At 55.1% G+C, this 22,370-nt stretch overlaps 3 protein-coding genes across 3 annotated transcripts; 1 reads left to right on the top strand and 2 right to left on the bottom strand.

The window, feature by feature from the left end:
- Window positions 1-142: 142 nt before the first annotated feature.
- dipk1b (divergent protein kinase domain 1B) lies at window positions 143-5,282 on the bottom strand. Its single transcript, XM_039774085.1, has 5 exons — window positions 4,958-5,282; window positions 3,374-3,508; window positions 1,856-1,963; window positions 1,600-1,776; window positions 143-1,524 (listed from the first exon to the last, which is right to left on the bottom strand). Exons 1-5 carry the CDS (start codon window positions 5,018-5,020, stop codon window positions 712-714), a joined length of 1,296 nt encoding a protein of 431 aa, XP_039630019.1. The 5' UTR covers window positions 5,021-5,282; the 3' UTR covers window positions 143-711.
- A 3,939-nt stretch (window positions 5,283-9,221) lies between these two features.
- Window positions 9,222-12,415, top strand: agpat2 (1-acylglycerol-3-phosphate O-acyltransferase 2 (lysophosphatidic acid acyltransferase, beta)). Its single transcript, XM_039775178.1, has 6 exons — window positions 9,222-9,629; window positions 11,203-11,336; window positions 11,412-11,587; window positions 11,725-11,820; window positions 11,899-11,971; window positions 12,045-12,415. The coding sequence occupies exons 1-6, from the start codon at window positions 9,445-9,447 to the stop codon at window positions 12,200-12,202; spliced, it is 822 nt and encodes a 273-aa protein (XP_039631112.1). The 5' UTR covers window positions 9,222-9,444; the 3' UTR covers window positions 12,203-12,415.
- Window positions 12,416-13,616: 1,201 nt separating this feature from the next.
- On the bottom strand, window positions 13,617-19,697 carry egfl7 (EGF-like-domain, multiple 7). The gene is made up of 9 exons (XM_039775247.1): window positions 19,559-19,697; window positions 15,908-16,013; window positions 15,632-15,742; window positions 15,065-15,174; window positions 14,890-14,985; window positions 14,661-14,813; window positions 14,152-14,210; window positions 13,886-14,036; window positions 13,617-13,777 (listed from the first exon to the last, which is right to left on the bottom strand). The coding sequence occupies exons 2-9, from the start codon at window positions 15,997-15,999 to the stop codon at window positions 13,755-13,757; spliced, it is 795 nt and encodes a 264-aa protein (XP_039631181.1). The 5' UTR covers window positions 16,000-16,013; window positions 19,559-19,697; the 3' UTR covers window positions 13,617-13,754.
- Window positions 19,698-22,370: the final 2,673 nt, after the last annotated feature.

Genomic DNA, 22,370 nt, shown 5'->3' on the forward strand with positions numbered 1-22,370 from the left:
ATGTGTGTTGGTGGTGCCCCTCACCTTGTGAGGTGTTGAGGGGGGTGCCAGCTGCCAGGAGTTTCTGAAGCACAACAGCAGTGGGATTGAAAACCTGTGCCCGCTGGGTTGGCGGGAGGTCAAACATCACACAAGACACTCTGGTGTGTGGGGAAGCTTTTTATTTACAAGTGAAGCAGCAACAACACCAGGAGTCCAAAGCTGGGCAGAGAGTCGATGGAACACCAGCTGGGTGGCCAGTTCCCTGCCAGTGGTGGTCTCTCTTGCTGTTCCTTCCCCATTTGCCTTATTTTCTCCAAACAGCTGGGCACTGCCAAGGTCATTTGTGACAAGTTCATCTACGTGTGGGTATAAAGTCATTTCTGTCCTTTAATTTAGGCCATAGGGAACAGATGGGACAAAGAGCATGGCACACAAATGAACTACACGACCATCGGGCCAGTCCAGTGAAATATGAAAAGATGGGCATGGTGCCATCTAGTCAAAGCAGACAAGTGATATGGGGTACTGGGGGGGGGGAGGAGATTGAGAATGCCACCGTTGTCATACCTGTCCTCCAGTGGTTGGCACAGTAAACAGCCCGTCGCCCATTAGCCTTGCCATCTCTTGTCCCGCTGGCACGGGGTGGGCACAGCACAAAAGGCTCGGCCAGGCCTTGCGTCGTAACGCCGCGATCAAGCTGAAGCTGTCTGTGGGCACCGCTGGCACCCATCACGAGTACTTGGTGTCGGAGATCTTCTTCCACAGCAGCGTCTTGAGATTGTTGAGGATCAGCGAGTGGTGGACCTCCATCTGGCTGGCCAGGCCGCTCAGAGTCATGCAGGTGCGCAGCTGGCGCTCGAGGTCCTCGCGCAGCTCGGCGGGCGCCCCGAACAGCAGGTAGTCCTGCAGCAGCCGGCACACCTTGGCCAGGTTGGGCTGCACGACGTCGCCGTTGCACTGCTTGACCAGCTTGTCGCAGGTGGCCACGCAGTCCCTGCCGTAGGTGCAGTCGCTGTTGTGCTCGCACCGGCGGCCCTTCAGGTAGCCCCGCACCGCCATCTCGGTGGCCACGCTCTCCAGGTCCGCCATCTTGCAGTCGTACTTGCCGTTGTAGCCGATGTGCCGGGGGCTCGAGTCGCACAGGAAGAAGCTGCCGTACGAGCCGTGGAAGATCTCCTCGACGAACTCCAGCAGGCCGATGGTGATGCGGGCGCGCCGGGGCCACGCGGGGGCGAGCCACTGGTTGAGCTGCGCGTGCACGGCGGCGGGCACGAGGGGCCGCAGGTACCCGGGCAGCTCCAGCCGGTACAGGGAGCCGTGCGCCACGCGCTCCGTCACGTAGAGGTCGCCGCAGAAGCCGAGCAGCTTGGCCGTGTGCTCCTTCTCGTGCAGCGACACCAGCAGCAGGAACTCGTTGACCTGCAGGAGCGCCCACACCGACTTGGCCTCGGCCAGCGACACCTTGCCGTCCTGGTTGACGTCGGCCAGCGCGATGATGCGCGCCACCAGGCTGCCCAGGGAGGGCTGCTCGCCTAGACAGGACTGAAGGAAGAAGGACGGACGTTAGTATGGGCATCGGGCAATGGGCATCAGCGCCCCGCTCCCCCGGCTACTCACTCGCAGAAAGGAGAGCAGCATCTCGCGAAACTCGTCCATCGAGGTGCCCCGGCTGGGCTTGTCAAAGAGCGCCAGCTGCCGCCTGGGTGCCGAGTCTGGCCCGCCGTCCCCTCGGAGCGCTTCCTCGATGCGGCACTTGATGACCACCTCCTTTCCTTTCCAGACCCCGCTGTAAACCTGCAGAGCACAAGGTGGGTGTGAGCGGGAGCCCAGCATGGGGTGCCATGTCGGGGTGGCAGCATTGTGTAGTGCCTACCTGATGTGTGGGTGACGATGACAGGCAGTGCTGCAGCACCAGGGTGCCCTCCTCACACAGATCTTGGCAGGACGAGCCCGAGATGATGCCCCGTCTGTAGTGGTCACACTGCAATGAAAAGGCCAGCCGGGCATTAGACAGAGTGCCACACCTCAGGTGCCAGGCCTGGCCCTCACCTCAACTGGCTGGCATGGTGTTTATAAAGTAGCCGTTCAGTGCTGGTGATGGGTGACTTGGGTGACATTTGAGCGGTGGCTGCTCTTGTCACTCGACGCTCCTAAACTCGCATGTCACAAACTAAATGACAGATGACTCTCCGTATGATGGTAGGCGGGGCAAGGGCGGAGTCTAAGACAGGAAACGCACAAGACTATTAAAAAAGGAGGCGTGTACTGGGGGGGTCTCACTGTGCAAGGCTGAGGGTCCCCGCTGCTTCAGGTGTGCTGGACAAGTCATCAAAGTGACTGCAAAGGACAAACCTTGTGTTGCCATCATACAGGCCATACCAGGCAGACGTCTCGGTGCCCAGTAGCAGCTAACTCAAAGGCACGGAGCAGGCGACTCGCTGAGCGATGCCATTAGTCTCCCTTTGATCCTCCCGCCGTTGCTGTTGATCGGATTTGAACCCGAGGCCTTCGAATTACAAAGGCGCCATCTCGGTGGGCCAACAAGGAGGTCCCCCGGTTCTGTGGGTGGGATGGCATCACCAGGAGGAGGCAGCACATGGCCCAAGATGCCACTGTCACTCAGCTGCTTCCTTGCTCTCAACCCTGGAGTGAGTGGCCAGAAACAGAACAGATGGCAGACAGCGGGCATCACTGGCAAACGAGAGCCTCAACTCAACCACCGACCAAACATAAAGGAATGGCAGGCGATCGCAAATCAGCCAAATGTGCAGAGAGGGACCCGGGCACTCGGGCAGGACTGAGAAATGCAATGTGACAAAATGTAAAAGGTGAGACCTGGGGGTCCGAGACTGGAGAGTGGCGCTCGTGAGGAGGCGACTAGGATGTCGGGCTATATGGGACCCTGACGTGTGAGGTCACACCTGGGGTCTCAGAGACGAGTCCCGACTGAAGTGTCTGAAATGATGAAGGGCGTGCCAGGCACACCAGCGGGCACGTGGACTGACTAAGTGACCTGTGAGGAGCCTCAGAACTCACCTTGCTGGACGGCTGCTTCTCGTCCAAACCATTCAAGTGTGGCTCGGTGACAATGGCTCTGGTTCAGTCCCAGCCCTGGCCCCATGTGTCACCCTGAGCGGGTCACTGTGCCAGCCGTGGCCCCAGCAGTCACCGCAGAAAGACGCTATACCAAATCAAGCAAACACCAGGGACGAGGACAAGGACGGGCCATTCAGCCCATCAAAGCTCACCAGTCCTGTCCAGTGTGACAAGTGGGGGGCTTGAGACACAAAGAGTCACTGAAATCGGGGCGAGCCACTGGCTGCCCCCACAAGCTCTCTGGGCACCAAGGGCACAGCAGACAAGGTGGAGGACATAGCGCCAGGACACTTACGATGATCATTTGGCACACGTGCCCTCTGCAGAGCTCCGAGTACGACGAGTAGTGCATGTAGATGGCCCAGCTGCCCACGAAAATGCCCAGCCAGGCCAGGAAGAGATACTTGACTTTGATGGCGGGCAGGCGGCTCTGAAAGAGAAAAAGAGAGAAATGATGAGCCTGCGGGCACCATGGCAATCACCACCCCAGCTGCTCTGGCCCTGGCACCATAACAACACACACTTCTTTCTAGCCGGGCATCATTCCAGTTTGGCATGAACCCAGTCCAGCCACATCTGCTGCGGTCAGCAGGGTCACACAGCACTCTGCTTGAAGACATGCTCAGGTGCCACTCTCAAGTCGTGCACTCACACTGGTGGCACTGGTGTGCCAGCCTTTCACTGTTGTCTACCCACCAGGGCCCCATGCAGGATGCCCACCGTCTTGCCATGTGACTCTTCACAGTGGCTGCACTGTGTCCGTGGCAGAAAGGCGCTATATAAATAGGACAATACAAAGTAATACTTAGACTTGGCGGTCAGCGGGCACTGATCATTCCAGTACAAAGTGCCCACTTCTGTTTGAATTAGTAGACATTCGGACTGTTGGCACAACTCAGTGTCACCCCCACACTACCTTCTTGGATGCCATTTGCCAAATCCTGAAAAGGGCAGCGTGCAGGCGAAAGTGGCATTCAGAGGTTAAAGGGCATTGGGCACTGCCGGGACAGAGGTGGGCATGGCATTTGCAGCACTTGGCCCATAAATGGTGTCACAGGCAGGATCACATGGGGAGGGGGTGACAGGGGTTTAACAACAGGCTGGCATATGCCTACTTGTCTTACACTACATTCTCTTTTGATGAGGAATCTTTTGTGGTAAAATCTCCAAAATGCCAGGGCAACATGGAGAAAGCAGCAGACGGTAACAGCCACGGAGTGCGAAGGAAAGCACCGCACATTCAAGAGAAGTTGGCATATGCTGGGCACAGAAAGCCAAGGATTTGCCAGACAAACTGACACCAGTGCCACAGCAGCAGACCTCACGTGTCACTGACCGAGTGACCAGAGGGGACAGCTCTCCAACTGGATTAAAGGGCATGGGGCACTGCCAGGACTGGGGTAAGCATGGCATTCACAGCACTTGGCCCATAAATGGCATAATAGGCAAGATCACATGGGGAGGAGGATTTGGGGGCAGACGCCACTTCACAGGGCACCTGTCCAGAGGCCAATGCACTGGCACTCACTGGGCATCTCGCAGGTGCCTCCTGCACCCTAAAGATGTTGACGCCAAGGGCCGCGTTGTGGGTACAGGGACCACCAAACCACATGGCACCAGAAGACATGAAGCAGGACGAGTGGCACAAACGGCAGAAGGGAACCTAAAGGCGCCATTCACGATCACCACGGGCAAAGCCTCGGGTCCCCGGGATCCCCTACCCTCTCAGACCGGGTGGGCTCACCGGTGCCCCCGTTCCTTTCTTTGAGGCCACCCACCCCGACCCCGGCCTCTCTGTGCTCCTTTCTCTTGGCACCGTCAGGCGGCATCCTAGAACGTGCCACTCGCATCCTAAGGCGGCCATGTTGACGGGCCTTACCTGCACCCCCTTGGGCAGCGGGCACAAGAGCGCCAGGTGCGCCATCCTCCTCAGGCTCCTCATCGTCGCTCGGCTGCTCGGCACCGCTGGCTGCTCAGACGGCCCGCTCTACGTCGCATCGCCCGTCCTCGTCCCCATCCGCCGGAGCTCCGCCTTCGGCTGTCCTGCGTTCCTCTCACCGTTGGCGCCCAACAAGCGAATCGCGACGAGGCGGCGGCTCTCGGAAAACGGCCGGGCCCTGCGCGCTCGATTGGCGGGGGAAAGGCTGCAGCCCCGGAGGCTTCGGCAGGCAGGATGGCTCGCCGAGCATCGCCTGTCACTCGACCAATCGCCTCAGCCGAGGGTTACGTCGATCATTGTTATCAGCCAATCAGCTGCGGGCCTCAGTTTTCCATCACGGCGTGCACTCCAATCGCGTGCAGAGGTTTCGCGTCACTGTTTATTCATGCAGCCAATCGCCGGGCGGACTCGTTCTGCGCGCGCTTCAGCCTTCGTAGGACCAGCCGGTGACCCGCGGAGTCAAAGCGACAAAACTCGGGGGGGTCACTGATGTCGTCCTCTGAGCTGCCACTGCAGGCTTTATACATTCATGGCTGAAATTATCGGCACCCCTGGAATATTCCCAGAAAATGCCCCATTTCTCCCAGAAAACTGCTGCAATTCCAAATGTTTTGGTATCCACGTGTTTATTTCCTTTAAGTGCATTGGAACAACAACAACAACAAAAAAACCAAAAAACAAATCTGACATCACGTCACACAGAACTCAAAAATCGGGCCGGGCAAAAGTATTGGCGCCTTTTCCAAATTGTGGGTAAATCGTTTTATTTCAGGCTCGTTTGAACTCACCTGTGCTGGCAACACAGCAATGACACCTGAGGTCAGTGAAAATGGAGACAAGAGGACTCCACCTTTGTGTTGTGTGTCTGAGTCGCCACACTAAGCATGGAGAACAGAAAGAAGAGCAGAGAACTGTCTGAGGGCTTGAGAACAAAAAGTATGGAAAAATCTCCAGGCTCCAAGTCCGTCTCCAGAGATCTTGCTGTTCCTTTGTCCGCTGAGCACAACATAATCAAGAAGTTCACAAGACATGGCGCTGTAGCTGATCTCCCAGGACGTGGACGGAAGAGAAAAATCGATTAAAGACTGCAGTGAAGGAGAGTCCGAATGGTGGATTAACAGCCCAGTCAACGTCCAAACGTATCCAAGCTGTTCTGCAGACTCGGGGTGCCACAGCGTCGACATCTGAACGAAATGAAACGCTAGGGCAGGAGAGCCAGGAGGACCCCACTGCCGACACAGAAACATCAAAAAGCCCGACTGGAGTTTGCCAAGATGTACTCGAGGAAGACAAAATCCTTCTTGTGGACCGATGAGCCCAAGGTAGCGCTGTCTGGTGAAGCTCATCATTGTACTGTTGGCAGAAAACGGGATGAGGTCTCCAAAGACAAGAACAACACAGTAGCTACAGTCCAACATGGTGGAGGTCTTGACTGTGTGGAAGACATCACGAAATCTGAAGACCACCAAAAGAGATTGGGGCGCAATGTCAGAAAGCTGGGTCTGTGTCAGAGGTCATGGCTGTTCCAGCAGGACAAGACCCCAAACAAACCTCGAGAAGCACCCAGGAAGTGCTGGAGAGTCCTGAAGTGGCCAGCAATGAGCCCGGATCGAAATCCGAGTGAACGCTCACGGAGAAGGCGCCCTTCAAATCTGGGAGACCTCGAGCAGCTTGCAGAAGAAGAGTTGAGAGGCGTAACACGCTTGCTGATGGTCACAGGAAGGGCTTGAGTTCAGTTATTTTTTCCAAAGGGCGTGAAACCAAATTTTAAGTTGAGGGGGCCAATAATTTTGCCCGGCCCGATTTTTGAGTTCTGAGTGACGTGATGTCAGATTTGGTTTTTGTTTGGTTTTTTTTCTCTGTTTTGTTGTGTTGTTCCAATGCACTTAAAGGAAATAAACACGTGGATACCAAAACATTTGGAATTGCAACAATTTTTGGGGAGAAATGGGACATTTTCTGGGAAAATTCTTGGGGTGCCGATAATTTTGGCCATGACTTTGGGAATTTGACCTTCAGTCCCGTAAGAGCAGGGGAGGTGCGGCCGGGGGGCCCTTTGAGGACGAGATGTGCAGGCAGATCTGGTGGTCCATGCAGGGCAGACAAGCATCTGAGCATCAGACAAATTGAAGAAAATGTCTCAGTGACGTCGTGTCAAACACAACACCAAGAACAGAAGAAGACCCCACCACTAAGTGAAGCTCAAGTTCTGGTGCCGAGCTCGAGGAGCAGGGGCGGATTTTGTGAGCGGACGAATCTCTCAGGGACTTTGACTTGTAGCAGTGAAGTAGAAATGAGGGTCATCTGCGTAAAAATGACAAATGACATTGCCAAGGGGCAGCGTGGAGCTACAGGAGAGCAGAGGGCCGAGGACACAGTCCTGAGGAGCTCCTGGCGGGACTGGTGCTGAGCAGACAAACCACTGGAGGGCAGTGCCACAGACACCCAACATGCCCTCCATTCAGCTCAGTAGGCCATCCTGCTTGACGCTATGAGAGGCCGAACAGAAGGAAAGACTGCACTGTGCTGGCAGAGCAGCTTCAGAGCCACACTGAGCTCGCCAACACAAAATAATGGGCACCATCGACCTGTATGAGAAGTCACTAGGGACCTGTGCAGCCACGAGACAGACAGAAAACTCGAATGAGAGCCATCAGGAGCAGACATTTCGGGCATTGGCACCATAGAAGCAATCTTCAGAGCAACTGGCAAAGAGCTGGCATCACGGGACACATTCATTAACCATTGGCATAACAGTCTGCATTAAGATGTGAAGTAGGGACCTGAGAGGTGTAGTGGGCATGGGGTCCTCACGTTACAGAGCAGGACATCTGGAACAGGAGCTGCAGGATGAGGGCAGGACGGCCTTGAATTGCACAGATGAGCTCGACTCACCCTGGGGGGCAAAAAGACTCAGAAAGAAACGAAAAAAACAAAGACTGGGGGGGCTAAAAATAAAGACATGAATATTGTGTAGAAACGGCAACCCCAACATAATGAGGGTCAGCACTGACCCGGGGCATCTATTATATAGCGCCTTTCACTCTATCTATCTATCTATCTATCTATCTATCTATCTATCTATCTATCTATCTATCTATCATATAGCGCCTTTCACTCTATCTATTATATAGCGCCTTTCACTCTATCTATCTATCTATCATATAGCGCCTTTCACTCTATCTATCTATCTATCTATCATATAGCGCCTTTCACTCTATTTATCTATGTATCTATCATATAGCACCTTTCACTCTATCTATTATATAGCGCCTTTCACTCTATCTGTCTATCTATCTATTATATAGTGCCTTTCACATCTATTCTCTATCTCTCTCTCATATAGCGCCTATCACTCTATCTATTATATAGCGCCTTTCACTCTATCTATCTATCTATCTATCATATAGCGCCTTTCACTCTATCTATTATATAGTGCCTTTCACTCTATCTATCTATCTATCTATCTATTATATAGCGCCTATCTATCTATCTATCTATCTATCTATCTATATAGCGCCTTACACTCTATCTATCTATCTATCTATCTAGTATATCAATCAATCAATCAACATTTATTTATATAGCACATATTCATACAAAAAAATGTAGCTCAAAGTGCTTTACAAAATGAATAGAGAAATAGAAGACACAATAAAAAATAAATATAAGTCAACATTAATTAACATAGAATAAGAGTAAGGTCCGATGGCCAGGGTGGACAGAAAAAAAACCAAAAAAAAACTCCAAAGGCTGGAGAAAAAAATAAAATCTGTGGGGGTTCCAGACCAAGAGACCACCAGTCCAGTCCCCTCTGGGCAATCTACCTAACATAAGGCATAGTGTATAGTGCCTTTTACAGATATCTGTATATTTAGACACAGGGAGCACGTGTGCCTGACGGTGGGATTTGATCCCAGGATGTGGGTGGCTGGTCCGCCTGCTGCTGCGCCACCGTACCACCCTATAAAATGACTTTCAACTGAAAGGGCGGTGAATCCAATGCAGGTCAGGTTCCGCCCTGCGCCCCACGCTGCTGCAATTGGCGCCTTTCAGGCGCTATATTAACGCCGCCCCCCCTACCCCGGGTCAGAACGGGACGCGGGCTCATATACGCACGCCGTACCGCCACGAGGCACCGCCCTTCCCAGAGCGCTGACGTCACGACAGGCGGAAGCGAGCGAGGCCCGGCAGGCAGGTGAGGTCCATTTGCGGTGGCTACCAAACGGCACTCAGCGGCTGGGGGCGACGCCCGAGTCCTTTGCGGGGTGACATTCGGTGCCAAGGAGACTCGTCGTAGCGTCAAGCCGACCACAGCCCAAGGCAGCGCGTGTCGCTTTAAAAGGCTGAGCCGCGGCGGCGCGTCTCGGAAGTGATCCGGGCTCTCTGGAGGGTGGCGGCCGGCGCGGCGCGGTGCGGGGCTCGCCATGGACGCGCTGACTGCCCTGGCGCTGCTCCTCGTCCTGCTGCTGCCCGTCCTGCTCGCCAGTAGCCACACGTTCGTCTACCACTTCAAGAACGTCTTCTACGTGGCCTGGATGATGGTCATCGGAGTGGTGGCCATCCCGCTGTGCCTGCTGAGCTCCGGATGGCGAAACGTGGATAACATGCGGTGAGTCGCTAGGGGGCGTGGGCTGCGGGGCTTCGAGTGAAGGCGTGCGTGTGTCTTATTCTCTCAGCATCCCGCGCCAGCTCTGGTCATTGGTCACGGTATGTGCTCGGGGGGTCTCCAGAAGACCCCCCAACAGAGTCCCACAGTCTGCCGAGGCCGCTGACTTTACTCGGCAAAGTTTTGAAAAGGAACCCATTGGGTGGAACCTGCGTGTCACCTGGTGCTGCCCGAGGCCTCAAGTGCCAACAGCGGGGTCCTGCACTGTGATGGATGGATGGGTGGGTTTTTCGGACGGTCAAAATGGGCATGAGCTCCACTTCCTGCCTGAGATCTGACTCTGCCACAGGGCACTCGGTGGCCCCCTAGAGGCCGAGCACAAAGCTGCCCCATGACGTGAGCCACTGGACCGGGCACACACCCTCCTGCCAGCTGGGCAGATGAACTTTACATTTGTGGACTTCTGAGACCTGCGTGAGCCCTCAGGTGATTTGGGGGCAAAGTGCCAAGGAGCCGAGGCAGCGGGGCGCCACGAGGGGGAGTGGACTGTTATGGGCTGTGCGTGCCAGTGAGTGAGGGAGCTTATCGCTGACTTGTCCAGCTCTTATCTCTTATCGCAGTTGCATAACTAAGGTGTCAGGCAGGTGCTGCCAGGCTGGCCAGGGGTGGTCTGCTCTACTCTGCCCGTTTGCTCGCTGCCTGCTCATCTCGGCTTCACCTTGAACAAAGTGATGTGTCTGTCTGTGCAAGGCGCCATATAAAGAACTGCTTGGGTGCGCTGTGCCATCCTTGTGATGCCCTCTGTCTCCTGGTAGCTTTTCCTGCAGCCTCCAGAGTCTCACCCTCCAGAGTGCCATGGGACTCCACCCTGCTGCTTGTTTCCTCTTTAACGGGCACACCAGCCTCGTTACCAAACAGGAAGTGAAGTGTAACCTGTGAGGTGTGGCAAGCAGGGCGCTAAACACAAAAACATTCGGCCAGTGCCCACTCATTTCCTCATCAGTTGGGATTGGCCCACTGGTATGCCCATCTGCCTGTCCTGTAAAAGTCACACATGCCTAGCTGTGCCCTCTCTGCCGTGGCAGTGTCTCTCCATATGCCAGGGTGTCTCTTTACTAAATGCCTTAAGCTTCTGTGATGGACTGGCATCCCGCTCAGGGCAGACCTCGGCCTGGAGTATAAGGTGACTTGGGAATGTCCATGGTGATGCCATGTTGAGGGAGGTATGATGTGAACGATGGAGAAAGTGGAGTGGTGGTTCAAATCCCCGTCACTGCCACTGCTGGGCCCTTGAGCGAGACCCTTAACCTGCAATGGCTCCAGGGGTCCTGCGCTCCGACCCCAAATTGTATAAAGTGAAGTAAAGAACAAAAACAAAATGGGCATCAGCATGGCATGATACTGTTCACAGATGCTGCCCGCTCATTCCTTTCAGCCCCACACTTCTTGTGCCCACTACCAAGATACCTGATTCCATCCTGCTGGTCTGCCCCATTGTCCTCCTGTTCTTCCTGCCTTCTGCCAGTAGGCACATGCACCCGTATCGCTCTGAGTGCCACTCTCTCCCTGTCTGCAGGATCCTCGCCTGGTTGACCCGACACGTCAAGCACTTGCTTGGACTCAAGTACCATGTGAGCGGCCTGGAGCACCTGGAGCTCGAGGGGTCCTACGTGGTCATCTCCAACCACCAGAGCTCCCTGGATGTGTTGGGTAGGTGGCACTGCTGCTGGTGTGTGCCTGGCGACCATGGCAGTTGTGGCTGACCGCGGTCCTCCTCTTGTGCAGGTATGATGGAGATCCTCCCCGACCGCTGCACTGCCATCGCTAAGAAGGAGCTCCTCTACGCTGGCACGGTGGGCCTGGTGTGCTGGCTGGGCGGGGTCATCTTCATCAACCGCCAGAAGACGAGCGATGCCAAGAGCGTGATGGCCGAGGCGGCGGAGACCATGCTGCGAGAGAAGGTAACGTGTGGTGGTGGTAAAGGGGTTGGCATCTCCCATTATTCCCAGTCCAGGACTGTGCGATGCTAGCGTATGCGGAATGCCCTCTAGTGGGGAGGGCTGGCGTGTGGCACTCACTGTCGTGTTTTCTTCTGCAGCTGCGGGTGTGGATCTTTCCGGAAGGCACCCGGAACCTGATGGGCAGCATCCTCCCATTCAAGAAAGGGGCATTTCATCTGGCTGTGCAGGCGCAGGTACAGTGGGTGGCTGACCGCCCCGGTGGGCACTATAATCTGTAGTGCCTCCTGACATCTTGTGGTCTTTTCGTTCAGGTGCCCATTATTCCAGTGGTCTTCTCCTCATACAGCAACTTCTACAAGCAGCGGGAAAGGCGCTTTAATTCAGGTATGGCGCGTTAAATCGGGTATGGAAGGAGGGCCCGGCTGGCACGCCGTAACCAGCTGTCCATCTCTCACAGGTACCATAACTATGAAAGTCCTGCCAAGAATTAAGACCAAAGGCCTGACCGCCAACGATGCCAGCACCCTCTCGGAGTCGGCCCACAAGCTCATGCTGGCCACCTTCCATGAGATATCCGCGCTGACGGCAGAGGCCAACGGAGCGCATGGCGAGTGATGCGTCTGCCACCCACCACTTGGCCATGAGCTCGGTGCTCGCATGGGATGAGGAGATGCCCCGGGCCAGCCTTACATGGAGGACTTTCTCTTCATTTATGTATCCTGCTGGTGGGCACAGGGCGTGGTGCCCTGTCCTCGCTGGCCATGGACTGAAATACAAACGGCTTTTGTTGTTCTTGTGTCTGCTAATACATACAGTTGTGCAGAAGGCCGAGTCTGACTCGTTACTGGTGTTGGTGGGCGTAGGTCGCAAGGCGGGCAGGGTCTGGGGGTGCCCCCCTCCCTGCAGTTTGAGCCGACAGGGCTTTAGTTTGGTTTGCTGCTGGTCATTTTAGATGGTGGCTGTCCAGAACTGCCATGCTGTGCCCCTCAGCTTGTCACTTAAGGTGGGCATCACAAGTCAAGAGCGCCCCCTCTGCCTTCCAGAGGACGGGGCAACCATTATTCAGTTTTATATAGTGCCTTTCCACTCTCATTTAGTGCCAGTTCTGGAAATAAAAACTAGCAAAGGGCATCGGGCACCTGAGGGCTCAGCACTTCATCGCTTTAACCACTGCAGCCACTCTGGGGACCTCCCTTTATGTGCCCACCAGTGAAGGCAGGCTGATTGTGCCAGGACCTTGCAGAGTATGGGCACCTGCTGGCATCCCGTCTCACCAGACTGTGTTGTGGCATGGCAACCTCAAGGCTCAGTGGAAAGTGGCTTCTTAATTCAGTGACCAGACAGGACTCTTGAGCCCGAATCTCTGGAGAGGTGAGCCGAGTGGGCAGGGCTAGTGTGTGCTGGGGGGTGGCCAACCCAGAGAAGGCGTGTCTTATGCATGGTGGGTATGATGTAAGGGCAGGCGGGTGGCACTGCAGCCCCCAAGCCCATGGTGGTCTGAGCCTTGCAGGACTCGGTGGCTCCTCCATCCCGTCATTTCCAGCATCCTCTTGAGGGCCCAAACCCACTGGATGGGGCACAGTTTCCCACATTGGCTACATTTAAGGTTGCCAGCTAATCTAATAGGAAGGAACATTGGCATGACACAGGGAGAACACGACACAAAAGCCCCTGGTGAATCCCTGTGTCATCATGTTGCCCACAATCTGTGGCGAGGACTGAGAGGGCAGCCTGGTTCTTGTCATGGGGACCAATGGGGCGTCATAGCACAAGGGGGCTGGTGCCTTCACTTCATTGCCAGCTTCCTGCCTGGCATGATGCAGAGTGCTGACTCTAGTGTTTTTTCTGATGCCAAGAGAACCTGGCGGCCATTGACCAGGCTTGTGCTCACACCATAGTGAGCAACCTGCTGTCGCTTGGCTTTTTCTGTCCCTCACTCCCCATCCAGTGATGGCAGTGCCATGTGACAAATTTCTGCATCTTATTAGGTAAGAGTGGGCATAAGCGACCAAGGAAGGACACAGGCAGACAGAGTTAACATTTTTATTATAAAAGGCACAGCGAGTGCTGTCGTGGAATGCAGAGACACGGTGAGAAGACAAACTATGTACATGCCAGAGTGCCATCTGGCGCCCCCAGCTGGTCAGAGTTGGCAGGATGCCTCCTGTCATCGCTTGTCCCGACAGGAACCTATAAAAAAGAGAAGACACTATTTAGTCCCCAAGAGCGCCACCTTGAGGCACTGGGCATGTGCCAACCAGTGCCCTGCTGCCCACTTCGTCACCCCTGTTCACTCACACGTCTCAAGCCGCTCCTCCAGGAGGCCAATCTGCTCACTCAGAGAGTCAATTCGGTCGAGCTGCAGGATGGAATGAGCCAGCAGGGTGGCACCATCTGTCCTGGGGCGATCAAGGAGACTCTGGATGGGCATCAGTGCCAGCTGAAGCTTCTAAACGGATAACAGAGCACATAAAAGCTTAGACCCAGCTGTCCGTCAAGTACATGCCCAATATGTGCTGGTGTTCACCACTGGCAACACGGGGGACGCACAGCTGCCACTTTACCTGCTCCAGCAGTTCCACTCGGCCCCTGAGCTCCTGAACAGCTGCTGCCCACCGCCTGCCTGTAACGACAGCCAAAAGCGCGATGTGAAAGGCACTATATAAAAAACCTTGGGATGTCACCATGGCACTTGTGTCTCTCTTCTCATTATTTGATACTGCTGCAGTTCTGAGGGTGCTGCATAGGTGGCGCTGTTCCACTAAGCAGACCAGTCCTGTGCCTCATCCAGCGGTGCCCACGTCGGCCACAGTGCATTATTACTCACGGTACGAGTTTGAGGCAGGCATAGCGCGTACCAAAAGTAATAATGCACCGTGCCACCGACCTGTCGATGGTTGGACTGCATCTTGTTGTCCTGTTTGTGCGTCTTCATTTCTCCTGGGCACCTTGTGAATGCCAGGTGGCACTCAGATTTAATGTCCAAGCTCTGACTGAGTTAGTGTGCCTCCTGCATGCTGCCCTTTACCCCCAGGCAGTCCACTGCACAGCCCTGCTGACTTTCTAGACCTACCTGCCCGGTTCTGCTCAGTCCTGTTATTTGCTTGGCATGTGCGCCCGTCAGTGTCCAGCTGGTAGCCATCTTGACAGCTGCACTGGTAGCTGCCCGGTGTGTTGCGGCACCGCTGAGAGCAGCCATGAGATCCGACTGCACACTCGTCGACATCTGAAGGAGACGTGAGAAGGGTCAGTGTCACCCGGGCATGAGGTGTCATGCGGGCACCTTATGATCTGGACATTACCTGTCTGACACAGCTGACCGGTCCACCCCGCCACACAGGCGCACTTGTTGGGCCACACACACGATCCTCCGTGCTCACAGGGCTGCTGGCACAGGGCTGTGGGGAGACACGTGAAGTTAACCAGTGTGCCCATTGCTGAGCGGGCACAGAGGGGCCAGCATGAGTGGCCTGTTACCTTGGTTACAGCCTGGTGGGCGTGCACTCTTCCATCCGGGGCAACATTCATAAAGAGGTGGAGAAGACTCTGGCCTGGTGATCTGTCGATATGAAACCATATAGGTGGTCCTGAAGAAGAATGGAGAAGGACAAGCTGTCAGAGAAGAGAACTGGCACTGCCAGGAGCCTTAAAGCCACCCCAGCTGGAGTGGCACGCTGGACGTGCTGCTTGTGTCACTTAACATACAAAATGATGCAGTAGTGAGAGCCTGTGGTGCAAGGGGGCGTGGCTACTTTCAAGTGGGCAGGCTGGAGTCAGATGGGCAGGGCTAATATCAGGTGGGTGTGGTTCGGCACAGGTGTGTGACAATACATTTAGGTGAGCCGCATTAAGAACAACTCCATGCAGAGTTGACCAGACGGGCGTTTCATCCTAGGTCGCTGGAGCTGTGAGCCTGGTGGGTGAGGCGGGTGGACAGGGACTGGGCGTGGTCAGCGTTCAGTTGGTGTGGTCTGATGGGTTGAGAAGCTGCATTAAGATGGTGGGACATGTTTGATTTTTGTGGGCCCCCTTTCTGTTACTCACCTGTAAGTGCTGCACACCTGGTGGTCCCCGCAGACGGTGAGGTACGGCTTGTAGACCGGCTGGATGAAGGACTCGGTGCGGCTCTGTGGCTTCTTGAGGCAGACCCTGCGGCTGGAGGAGAAGAACAGGAGCTTACCGCTCTGCTTACGCCAGGTCTATGGCCCGCATTTACCTGATCGTCACCTGACTGCTTTGTGCCAGCAGAGGGCACTATGCCAACTAAAAACACAGAGGCTGAATGGCAGTGCCCAGAGTAGGATGACCAGCTTCACTTACCTTGGCTGTATTTGCAGCTTTGTGCCTTGAACCACCGGCAGCAGAAGAGGTGCCAGATAGAAGAGAAGAAGAAGAAGAAGAAGGCACTTCATCACTCAGCAGCCACCTGCAGTCGAGAGGAGACACCAGAAATGAGGCCCAGGCCAACTTGGGGCAGACATGGCACAGGTGGGCATTTCAAATGCAGTGGAGCCCACCAGTCAACAGTTAAAATTTGGGATGCAGGGGTTTAGTTGGAATGCAAAGCAGAAGGATAGAGATATGAGATACTGGCAGGTGGGCACAGGCTTTTCAGGTGGTCCTTGGCATGCATGATAGGGACCCTACCTTCACTGCCCACTTCCTTTAATGCTTCTCATTTTTAAATGCCCCCCCAGGTAAGGCGCTACATGAAGTCGTCATGATAGTGTGCTCAAGTGGCCATTTCTGACGGTGGTACTCAGTAGCGCCCCCACGAGTGCAGAATGCAATGACACAGCGGGGACCCCGCAGGGGGTGTTCTATGTAGCGCTCGCCTGGCGCACGTGGCTTATTAACCTCTGCCACCTGGTGACCCGCCCCATTTGGAGGTCGCGGCGCACGGCGGGTGGTCGAGAGGCTGCCCGCTCGCCCTGGGGGTCACTTCAAGTTTGTGGCAGAGTGCGCGATTCGTGGGCTGCCAGTCGCTATACAAGGCACTATATAAAACAAAGCCCATCGTCGCCTGCCATGCACGCCCGCTCCGCTCCGCTCGTAACACAGCAGCCCGAGCTCCCCGGTCCCTCGGCACACGCGGACATCGCGGCGGCGGAGTTCCCCCCCCACCAACCTCACCCACCAACCTCACCTGCGCTCGGAGTTTTGCAGCGACGACAGGAGAGGACAGCGTAGCGCGACGCCGTGCGGCTCACTGACGGAGAGGGAGGTCCGGGAAGACGGCGTGGAGCTCGGGGGGCAGCGCTGTGTTGTCCACTTGGGCACATCTGCTCTGGGGTCCGCCGGCTCTGCCGTACAAGTGGGACACCCGCTCTGGCTAGTCCCCGCCCCCCGTCAGTGACCATGGCAGCGGGGCAGCCACTCCCCCGGCGTGACGTCACTGCGCCTCGCTTGCTTTGAAGGGCGATGGCGGCCCAGTCCAACGGGATGGCCAGCTGCCAATCACAGGACCGAGAGGCCGAGCTCTGGGGGCTACTCCTACTGGTGCGGGCCGCAGTGACCCGAGCATCAAAGAGGGTGAAGCTGCCAGTCGATCAGAGGGCCCACTCACTGACTGCCACACACCAGACCCAGTCCAGAGAAACATGCAAGACGAGCTTTCTGGAGTCACAAGGCCACCCCGTCACCCACTCAGCAATACAGAGGTCACTAAATCATGGGCAATTGGCACCATCAACAGTTATATATAGCGCCTTAACACTTAGAAGAAAAGTATATATCAAATTGAACGGGGGGAGGGGTAAATCAACAGTGGACACTGGGACAACAGCAAAGTCACCAATGCTGACACTTGTGGTCATTTGAGCCCAGGAGGTCTGAGCCGTCTGAGATGACCTGTGCCCCCTGCGACACTGGAGCTACACAACGGGCTGGCATTTATTGGGTTAACCATTTGGTAGAACAAAATAACCAGCAAGGGGGACGTACGGCCACCTAGGTGGGACAGATGAGAAGAAACACCAAGTGGCAGATGAACAGAGAAGTGGGATGATGGACACACGGACAGAATGACAGCAGAGATGACCAGACAGACGGACTAAAAAGAAAGAGATAGGGTGGGCAGACTTCAGGGGGTGCCCATAATGGCTGACCCCCAACATCGTGGCCAAGTCAACAGGAGGGCTGTCCAGCTGGCTCAGTGATGACCATAACCTGGACACTCACCCTTCCTCATCGCCAGCTGTATTGGTGTAAGGCGCTATATACAGTGACAGGTTCACTAGCGGAGCCCCTGCACGAGCCTGCTCGGTGTCTGCGCGCTTTTTCTGACCACCGGGGTGGACGTGAAGCTCAAATAAACGAAAAGATGAAAAGCGACGCGCCCACCCGGCTGTCCCAGGGCGGCGGGTCTCAGGCCCACTCGAATGAGCCAACGCGGGGCTTTATGAGGTGGGAGATGACGTCATGGCGCATGCGCGCTGTGCTCCTCCTCCGTGGATACCGGGGCGCTTTACTGCGACCCCTCCACGCGTTATGGACTCCGTTCAGTTCAGGGTCACGGGAGGCCTTTGGGGGGTTCGGCGCCCTGCACGTGTCCAGCTCAGGGGCGCCCAGGCTGGCAGGACAGCAGGCGGACATCGCGCCCACGGACTGTGCTGCTCGTTGTATATAGCGCCTTTCATCGCGTTCACACAATGCAGACCAACACGATGGCTGAGTTCACCTGCAGGGCTTCAGCTATCAACGATAGCCAAGTAAAGCCAAAGCGACCATCACGGCCAGACACCCTGCTGCGCGCCAAGCCAAGGTCACGTGTGCCTCCCCTCAGGAAGCTGGCAGAATGGGCACTGCCCTGCACCCCACCCTCATGCTTAGCGCATTTGCTGCCTTGATTGTCATTTTGGTCACACAAATGGTCAGCGGAGACACAGTTGGGACACCAGCAAACTCTCACGACCCATAGAGGGCATTCAGGACCCTCTGTGAGCTGTGACTTCAAAAGACACCAACCGACCCTTTCGGAAATCCAAGCCGCTCCCCGCAGCCGTGGAGTCGGGGTATGTCGGCTTCACCTGGACAGGGAACGAGCCCGACGGGGGCTACGCAGCCCCGGCATGAAAACAAAGAAGTGGGCACAGGCTGCAAATGCCAGTGGATACCAGGACGGCTCAACTGCCAAAGCCTGGCACTGCCAGCTTTTTATTATTAACTGTCTTGAAGATGCAGGCGCGCGTGCTGACCATGCAAGGGTGGACATCAAGACCCGAAGTGTCCTGAGGCGGATGGGCGGAGTCAGTTTCCGCGCTGCCACCCTGCACTGGATTAGGGGGGCTTGGAAGACGATTAACTGAGCTCACTGATTTGGCCCAAAAGATGTGTGACCAAAGGCGCCCTCGTGTCACGAGCAGCTACTGGGACAGACCTAAAGCTGAGTTACTGGGCTCAGAAAGTGGACGGGAAGAGACCAACAGAGACAGGCGACTGATAAAACGGCCCTGACTCTCCATGACTGTCCTGTATGGCCGACACCCTTTGAGATTCTCCAATTGGAGCACATGCAGGTGAGGGTCTCACGGTGTCGGCAGCGGAGTGTAAACCCACATCCTTACGGTTGGAAGTCCAAAGCCTTAATCCCCACGCCACAGTGCCTGCCATAACTTCCTTTCCAGCTTATTAAATAACGCTCCTTTTTATTCAATCGTTCTTGATATGGCGTCTTGATGTGGCCGCCTATAAGCAGACACGACCCCATGTCCCCTAAAACATTCGCTGCCGGTCCTGGCGATGGGGTTACGGCCGAAGAATACAACGGCCAATAAAGTGACCCACCGCCCGTTGACACTCCCGGCGACTTCGGGACAGCCGAAGAAGACCGTCAGTCCCGCGCTTCTGGACACGAGGGGAGCAAACGCACAAAAACGAATTCGGGGGGTCGCACCGCGACAGACACACGCGAAAAGCCCCAAAGAGAACGGACACGAGCTCGGCCGAAAATCCGAGAATGCGCAAAATTACCTGCCAGGGCGTGCCTCCTCCTGCCCCTCCTCCTCCTCCTCTTCCTCCCCTTCCCCGCTCCGGCATCCCTCTGCTCGGCTGCATTCCCGCCTCGGAGCTTCAGGCCCGCTACACGCGTGTCCCTCCGAAGCGGCTGAAGCGACGCGAACTGTGCGGCGACGCGACGCCGCTGCCTTTTTATGCCCTCCTTCCTGTGGAAATCAGGCTGTGGATGAACAATCCCGGGCGGAATTCCTGTGTGTGCTGAGCGCTGATAACCAGAAAGCCCCGGCAGGCCGGCCAGTCCGCGCAGCGCAGCGCAGCACTGCATCCTCCAGGGCGGGAAGAGAGCGGCACTCCGATATAGCGCCTTGTGAGCCGTCACATCCTATAGTATGACTTGCACCTCTGTCTCTGTGTCCGTGATATAGCGCCTTGAACGTGCTGCCCTCTATAGCCACAAAGTAAATCACCTCTCAGATGAAGGGATCTGTCTGATCAACTCTGTAGAGCCTGTATTTATATCACATTATCTATCTATCTATCTGTTATATAGTGCCTTTCACTCTATCTATCTATCTATCTATCTATCTATCTATCTATCTATCTATCTATCTGTTATATAGTGCCGTTCACATTATCTATCTATCTATCTATCTATCTGTTATATAGTGCCTTTCACTCTATCTATCTATCTATCTATCTATCTATCTATCTTTCTGTTATATAGTGCCTTTCACGCCTGTCTACCATATTCTCTAATGCCCTTCACATCTTCCCACCTCTTTACGTTTTATAGCTCCTTTCATGCCCTCAGATATCTGCACAGCCCTTCCCTTTCCCCTCACAAAGGACACAGAAGGCCTAATCTTGAATGTGACGCCTGGCACCACAGCCTTGCCCAGTCTCAAGGCCAGTAGATTGTGAAAGTGAGGTGGCATCATGACTTGGCGGGTGGACCACCACTTGTCTTTGGGTGTAAATGGCTGCCTTAGCGAGTTGTTCATCACATTCTCAGTGACCTGGGTTCGATCTCCTAAGATGCCAGTCAGTCTGTGCCGCTCTGTCCTCCCAGCCATGGCACACTTGCCCACTTTGTTTTTTGTTTTGGTGTTAAGAGCAGCAGTCAGTCACTGTGTACTTCATATAGCGCCTTACCCATAAATTCTCAGTTTTGGGGTTCGGGGTCAGCTGTAATCTTCTGTTGGTTCACATGGCTGGTGGGGGTTCTCAGGGTCCCTGTTCTCTTTGAAAAAAAATCTGGAGCAAACCAGTTTTATTTAGCGCAGCAAATCCAGCAGCATTTCCTGAGCGGCAGGAAGGAGGAAGCGATGGCAGGAGGCAGATTGGGACGCCAGCCCTACCAGAACAATTAGAGCCTGACGGCGGGCGGAAACGGACCTGCGTCAAGAGGAAGAGCACACACTCCGAAGGGGCCTGCAGTGGTGACCCCCGGGCCGGCCAGAGGAGCGAGGTGGGCAGGCATACAACCCTGTCTCCGTGTTCTCATCCCGGCAGCTTGGTGGTGCTCAAAACATGTCCCAGAGCCCTCTGACATTCACCCACCCTGGACAGGCCCAGGGTCTCCAGTTAAAGTGAGCCCTCCACCTTGGGAGTGTGTGTTGGGGGGGTGTGGGAACAAACTCAAAACAGGGAAAACACGCAGGTGCCACATAGTCCTGGATGGGCAAAGAAGGCAGTAAGCAATAAAGTCGGGTGCCAGCAGTGCAGAACCTATCGTGCCAACCACTGGGCCACCACACCACCTCACCTGTTCTCATGCGACCCGACCTGCTGACGTGGCAGAAATGCAAAATAAGCAAGATGGCGGAAAAGAAAGACGACACCCGACAGCCGCTCCACCTCCAGCAGCTCAGGGCACGACGACAAGTCAGCAGAGAATGAGAGAGAGGGGCACCGCCAGGGGGGCTGACTCATGAAGGCTGATAGGAGTGGCATCAAAGACAATGAAAGCGAGCGTGATGGGCACTATATAAAGTAAACCAAGGCATGAAATGAAACAGGCAGGTCGGACCAGTGCTACAAAATAGATAGATATGAAAGGCACTATATAATAGATAGATAGATAGATAGATAGATAGATAGATAGATAGATATGAAAGGCACTATATAATAGATAGATAGATGTGACAGGTCCCCAACTGTCACTTTTGCCAGGCAGTGTGCCACCCCTGGCTCCTGCATTCTCTGTGTCCACTCCCAGAAGAGGGTGGGTTAAAAGACAAACAGATGCCCCCACCAATCTGATGCCCACTGCTCAGCCCAGTCGACTGCCTTTTGGCCAGTCATGTGCGGCAGTCTCAGTGGTGTCACACTGTCACTCTCTATATAGTGCCTTTCACAGTCACTGCCAGGTTGAAGTACACCCACGTGGGATGCCAGTCATTTTCACCAATCTGGATGCCCCGAGCTCCTCCAAGTGGTCAGTGCTATCCCACTTAGGTGTTCGTGAGTGGCAGATGTCACAGGGGGCCAAGTGGACACACACAGAGAGCAGTGGCGCCTCAGAAGACCACCCGCCAAAGGCCTTTGATTTCAAGCAGCTGTCACCTGCCACTAGGGGGCATTCTGCCTCAGTGCCCAACAAAGGGTGGTGAAGTGCTCCTCTAAAGGTCCACCTTTTGCTCATTGCTTTCATTCGGCTCATTGGCCTTGATGGCATATAGCGCCTTGCAGTCCACTGATTGTCCACAGCTGCTGCCTTCAAAGATTTTGAGGCGCGGTCTCCTTAGATGTGCCCACCACAAAAGAATCAGGAGCAGGCCATGCCCCCATTTGTGATGCCAGGATGTGTGACAGGAGAGCAGAGTGT

Source organism: Polypterus senegalus, chromosome 13 (genome assembly GCF_016835505.1).
Source record: "Polypterus senegalus isolate Bchr_013 chromosome 13, ASM1683550v1, whole genome shotgun sequence".
NCBI lineage: Eukaryota > Metazoa > Chordata > Cladistia > Polypteriformes > Polypteridae > Polypterus > Polypterus senegalus.